Source organism: Hyla sarda, chromosome 2 (genome assembly GCF_029499605.1).
Source record: "Hyla sarda isolate aHylSar1 chromosome 2, aHylSar1.hap1, whole genome shotgun sequence".
Lineage (NCBI taxonomy): Eukaryota > Metazoa > Chordata > Amphibia > Anura > Hylidae > Hyla > Hyla sarda.
Window position 1 is genome coordinate 325111512 of NC_079190.1, and position 6251 is coordinate 325117762.

Here is a 6251-nt window from a genome sequence, read left to right on the forward strand (position 1 = left end):
ACTAGGTAATTTGAGGAAGATTCTTGCAGAATTTCCAAATGGATTGGACCTCAGTTTCTGCTTGGAATCAAAGCCCCTTCGATGTCAATGGAAGGTCATGATGATAATTATTTTCTGTTTTAATAATTGACATGTCCATTCTTGAAGAAGAATATAGGGGAAGATTTATCAAAACCGGTGTAAAGAAAAGTTGTCCAGTTGCCCATATCAACCAATCAGATTAATTCTTTCATTTTTAACAATGCCTCTGCAAAATGAAAGAAGCAAGCTGATTGGTTGCTATGGGCAACTAGGCAACTTTTCCTCTGAACAGGTTTTGAAAAATCTCCCCCATAATCTTCGTCATGATCTTCAATTTCCATCAACTGAGAAAGACTCCATATGGAACTTCTGCAGGAATCTTGATTAAATTACCTAATATGCATGGGTTTCCTTGTGGAGAAGTAGAAGATTTCATCTTTTCCACTGAGGAAATTTAGTAAGTAAGTAAGTTCACATGTGCATAAGCCATTGATAAAATTCTACAGTGGAAATTCTGCAACCGAATTTCCACAGTGGATCATGTACGTGTGAACATACCCATAGGGTACATTTTCATATGTGTATTTTGGTGCTGATTTACTGCTGAAAATTTTATACTGCAGATTTGCCATTGACCTACCATTAAAAAACTGCTGTGGAAAATCAGCGGTTTAAATAAGCACATTGAATTTGTAATATTGCTTTTCAAAACTAGACAATCCGCTTAATAACTAGGTCTCTTTTACCAATTCTGTCTAACAGATACCCATAGCAATCAATTGCAGTACAGCTTTTATTTTTGTTCATGCCAGGCAAATAATAAAGCCTTTATCTGATTGGTCGCTATTTGTAACAAAGCCAGTTTTTTTTATTAGACAGTTTTGATAAATAATATGTTGTGGAAATACATGGACAAAACTCCTCCTTTGCTTTCTAAGGACCCATGTGCTAACAAAATATATCAAAGCATATGTCCACTTCTGCACCCTATTTAATAAAATTGAACAGCATTGCTTTTGATGATTTGATGCATCTTGACAAGCATCATTTTTACACCAGGCACTGTATAGTAATCTAATGTAGGAGACAATAATTGTACTGCAATATAGCAGCTAAGCTGTTATGAATTTGTTTCCAATAACAAGTAAAATTGCAAAACTATGCACTCTAGCATTGGCGGTGACTCAAAGGTGGACACAAGCTTCATTGTAGTTCCAGAACTACAATAATGATGGTCTAGCCTTCAGATAAGCCATCAATATCAGATCAGTGGAGGTTGGCTCCCAGATTCCTGCCAATTTGCCACTTCTTTTTTTTTAACCATGCATTGGTATATACTTTTAGTTGTGTCTCTGCCTGGTATTTGGGCTCAATCCTATTCACTATGACCGAGCTGCAATACCAGGCACTGCCACAAATTGCGGAGCTGTGCCAGGTTAAACACTAAGAACTCAACAGCTGATTCAGCTGTTTGTCCAGGACCTAGGAACAAGACCATCTCCAAACTGATTTTAATGGCCTATCCTAAAGATTAGCCATCAATATTGTAGTCTTGGAATCCCCTCTTAAATGTTACAGTAACTATCAAGTAACTATCTCAACAGCCCTCTTGTAACACTACATGTTTTGGTTAGTAATAGTAAAGTAATACCATAAACATTGTAACATTTTATACCTCAGACTGGGTATCGACCACAGTGAGAAAAAAAAAAGTACTATAATTATCAAAAACGAAGCCTACAGAAATCACTGTAGAAAAAACAATGAGTTCCCCGATATCATTGCACATGTCTGTTCATCTTACCTGTCTTCTTTTCTGTGGCATCTTCTCCAGCCAATGGGCAGGATTCACTTTGAGTGCTGTTGCGATGTGACGTGTCCTCAGATTTAGCAGTAGTTGGAGAGTCCAGCTGAATAGGCTTTGGGATATGTTTCTTTTTCTTCTTTGGAAGCTTTTGTTTGGCCATAGCAAGAGAGTAATACATTCCAAAATTATTCACAATGACTGGAACGGGCATTGCGATAGTGAGCACACCAGCTATGGCACACAAAGCCCCCACCAGCATGCCAGACCAGGTCTGTGGATACATGTCCCCATACCCAAGTGTGGTCATTGTTACCACTGCCCACCAGAATCCTATAGGAATGTTCTTGAAGTGGGTGTGGTTGCTTCCAGTTGGGTCTGATGACTTTGCCCCTATTCGTTCGGCATAATAGATCATGGTGGCAAAAATTAAAACCCCTAAAGCTAAAAACATGATTAGAAGCAGGAACTCATTTGTACTGGCACGTAGAGTGTGCCCTAGAACTCGCAACCCAACAAAATGTCTTGTCAGTTTGAATATACGTAGAATCCGGACAAAGCGAACTACGCGTAGGAAGCCCAGAACATCCCTTGCAGCTTTGGATGACAAGCCACTGAGACCCAGCTCTAGGTAAAATGGCAAAATAGCCACAAAGTCTATAATGTTTAGTAGATTCTTCACAAAGAACAACTTATCTGGGCAGCAGATAATTCGGACAATGAATTCCAGTGTAAACCAAAAAACACAAACCCCTTCTATGTATGTCAAAACTGGTTCTGTTTCCACCTCCTTTACCACTGAGATCTCTGTCACATTTCCCTTAATGACCAGTTCTGTTACATTTATGTCTACAATAAAAGCCTCATGAGTCTCCAAGCAGAAAGTGGTAATAGATAGCAGGATGAAGAAAAGGGAAATAAATGCCACTACCTGCAAGAGAAATGAAAAGACAAGCATGGATTTTCCATTTGTACACATTAAAATTATAGAAAATATGTCTATGGAACATAAACCTGTCTGCACGAGGTATCAGCGAGTAACACATATCCTATTTACTTGACCTAAAATGAACCATTTTTCATTTGCAGCTTTAGTCGGACTATTTTCTCAGCTCTTAGGCCATTCAGATTGCTGGGCACTGGGCCAGTAGTAAAGTGGGATAACTCGAGTCTGTTTCACTGATTTTGTCTATGTAAAAAGAACTTCAGTGCTATTTGCTTTAGATCACCCCATCCACACTATGGGGGAGATTTATTAAAACCTGTGGAGAGACAAAGTTGTTGAGTTGCCCATAGCAACCAATCAGATCGCTTTTTACATTCTTAACAAGGCCTATGAAAAATGAAAGAAGCGATCTGATTGGTTGCTATGGGCAACTCAGCAACTTTGCCTCTCCACAGGTTTTAATAAATCTCCCCTTATGTTCTTTATGTGAACAAGTGGAAATCTTATAAGTATTTTGGGGGGAATATTTTTAAATTTGTTAAAGAGAATTTGTTACCACTAAAATCTCTAATTTTGTTGAGGCTTTTGCATACCTCAACAATTCCCTAAACCTTAGGTGGTATGTTAAACGATATGTCCTTCCAAGCTTATGTCACATGTCTGGCTCCATGGTTCTTTTACAGGGGCCATAGATTCAGAAATCAGAATCTCAGGTGCTTACTAAACACTTTGGGGGAGATTTATCAAAACTTGTGTAGAGGAAGAGTGGTGCAGTTGCCCAAGGCAACCAATCAGTTCACTTATTTCATTTTTCACTGGTCTCTTCAAAAATGAAAAAAGCAATCTGATTGGTTGCAATGGGCAATTGAACCACTCTTTATCTGCACAGGTTTTGATAAATCTCCCCCTTTTAGTATTGAAATTCTACCACACTTTTGAAGCATCAGGTCTGGAGGAGTTATGTGAGCTTCTAAGTACAGGGGACAAGTTGAGAAATGTAACAAAGCACAAAACTCACCCTGGCAGCTCTAGATGAATAGGGATCTTCAAAAAGTGCCCACATCCTGGACTGCCATCTCTTCCATCGACCTCTGGACCTATCTGGCCTCTCCTCTATGCAGAGTAACTCTGGGGTAGAGTCCTTCTCCTCCTCACCATCTTCTGTTTCTACATTTTCAAATATATCCAGCGCCTCCTCCGCTTCCCGGTGCTGTCTATATGTCATCCAGCAACAAGGCTCCACATCTGTCTCATCAATGCCCCAGAATGCCAACTCCTCCTCGAAGAGAGGTCCACAGATATCTCCCGGGCAGTGCAGCTTCCCTGTGCGGTAGTAGTTGAGGACATAGGCGAAGATACCTGGGTGCCGATCAAAGAAGAACCCATTCTGTTGTGATTCGGCATCCAGCTGGCTGGAGATGTCAGGGTCCACCAACCATGCCAGGCGAGTGCCAGGAAGCGTCCTCAAGGTGCTCCTATAGGTCTCGTGTCGCGTGCCCCCCACATTGATGGTAATCTTGCCAGAGTTTTCCGCCTTTACCATGTCCTCCTTCAGACATGTTTTGGATGGGGGTTTGTTCCCAGACTTTCGTCCACGGTAAGATGAGACACACACCGAACTAATCATAGATTTCTCCGGGTGAAGACCCCTTTAGACAGTCTCAGGGGGCTCCAGAGAGACTGTCAGGGGGTATGAGACAGCACAGATCTTCCAACAGGTGATGGAGAGAGGAGGAGAGAGCAGCAGAGAGCAAAGCGCTGAGGATGGGAGTGACTGTGCTGATGATGAGGACGAATTGTCTATAGCAATTGGAGAATTGGTTTAGCAATCATGGATACGATGAAAACAAACGCGATCGCTAGGTCACCTTGCGGATGCTGGGGGTTGTAGTGCACTGACTGAGGAGCTCTGCTTCTGATGCAGCAAGAGCAGGCAGCTACACTTGTGCCTGCACTACTGCTACTTAGTGTCGCTGCTGATGATACAGGGAATGCAGGCTTAGTCACCTGTAAAATTACTTTTTCACACTGCTGCAGGCTGCGTCACTTAATACCAATAATATTTAGTGACACTGTGGCTGATGCATGGAAAGCAGCCTCCTCCACCTGTGCTGCAAGAAAGCTGCCTCCTCCACCTGTGCTGCAAGAAAGCTGCCTCCTTCACCTGAGCTTCAAGAAAGCTGCCTCCTCCTACTTTGCTGCAAGAAAGCTGCCTCCTCCACCTGTGCTGCAAGAAAGCTGCCTCCTCCAACTGTGCTGCAAGAAAGCTGCCTCCTCCACCTGTGCTGCAAGAAATCTGCCTCCTCCGCCTGAGCTGCAAGAAAGCTGCCTACTCCACCTGTGCTACAAGAAATCTGCCTCCTCCACCTGTGCTGCAAGAAAGCTGCCTCCTCCACCTGTGCTGCAAGAAAGCTGCCTCCTCCACCTGTGCTAAAAGAAATCTGCCTCCTCCACCTGTGCTACAAGAAAACTGCCTCTTCCACCTGTGCTGCAAGAAAGCTGCCTTCTCTACCTTGGCTACAGGAAGGCTGCCTACTCCACCTTTGTGCAGGATAGCTGCTTACTCCACTTGGGTTGCAGAAAAGTTGCCTTACCGACTTGTGCTGCAGGGAGGCTGCCAACTCCACTTGTGTTGCAGGGAGGCTTCTTACTCCACTTGTGCTGCAGGGAGCCTGCCTACTCCACTTGTACTGCTGGGAGGCTGCCTACTTCACTTGTGCTGCTGGGAGGCTGCCTACTTCACTTGTACTGCTGGGAGGCTGCCTACTCCACTTGTACTGCTGGGAGGCTGCCTACTCCCCTTGTACTGCTGGGAGACTGCCTACTCCACTTGTGCTGCTGGGAGGCTGCCTACTCCACATGTGCTGCTGGGATGCTGCCTACTCCACTTGTGCTACAGGAAGGCTGCCTAGTCCATCTGTGCTGCTGGGAGGCTGCCTACTCCACTTGTGCTACAGGAAGGCTGCCTACTCCACCTGTGCTGCTGGGAGGCTGCCTACTCCACTTGTGCTGCTGGGAGGCTGCCTACTCCACTTGTACTGCTGGGAGGCTGCCTACTCCACTTGTGCTGCTGGGAGGCTGCCTACTCCACTTGTGCTGCTGGGAGGCTGCCTACTCCACCTGTGCTGCTGGGAGGCTGCCTACTCCACCTGTGCTGCTGGGAGGCTGCCTACTCCACTTGTGCTGCTGGGAGGCTGCCTACTCCACTTGTGCTGCTGGGAGGCTGCCTACTCCACTTGTGCTGCTGGGAGACTGCCTACTCCACTTGTGCTGCTGGGAGGTTGCCTGCTCCACTTGTGCTGCTGGGAAGTTGCTTGCTCCACTTGTGCTGCTGGGAGGTTGCCTGCTCCACTTGTGCTGCTGGGAGGTTGCCTGCTCCACTTGTGCTGCTGGGAGGTTGCCTGCTCCACTTGTGCTGCTGGGAGGTTGCCTGCTCCACTTGTGCTGCTGGGAGACTGCCTACTCCACTAGGATAAATAC

General features: G+C 45.0%; 1 protein-coding gene across 1 annotated transcript; it reads right to left on the reverse strand.

The window, feature by feature from the left end:
* Nucleotides 1-424: 424 nt before the first annotated feature.
* Nucleotides 425-4907, reverse strand: LOC130357928 (potassium voltage-gated channel subfamily C member 4-like). Its single transcript, XM_056560680.1, has 2 exons — nucleotides 3790-4907; nucleotides 425-2756 (listed from the first exon to the last, which is right to left on the reverse strand). Exons 1-2 carry the CDS (start codon nucleotides 4396-4398, stop codon nucleotides 1800-1802), a joined length of 1566 nt encoding a protein of 521 aa, XP_056416655.1. The 5' UTR covers nucleotides 4399-4907; the 3' UTR covers nucleotides 425-1799.
* Between the last annotated feature and the right edge of the window lie 1344 nt (nucleotides 4908-6251).

Excerpts from the sequence above, each read along its gene's own strand:
- LOC130357928 (XM_056560680.1), bottom strand. The coding sequence starts at position 4,398 with ATGATTAGTTCGGTGTGTGTCTCATCTTACCGTGGACGAAAGTCTGGG. Across the intron at positions 2,757-3,789 it reads ATTCATCTAGAGCTGCCAGG|GTAGTGGCATTTATTTCCCT; the intron begins GTGAGTTTTGTG and ends TTTCTCTTGCAG.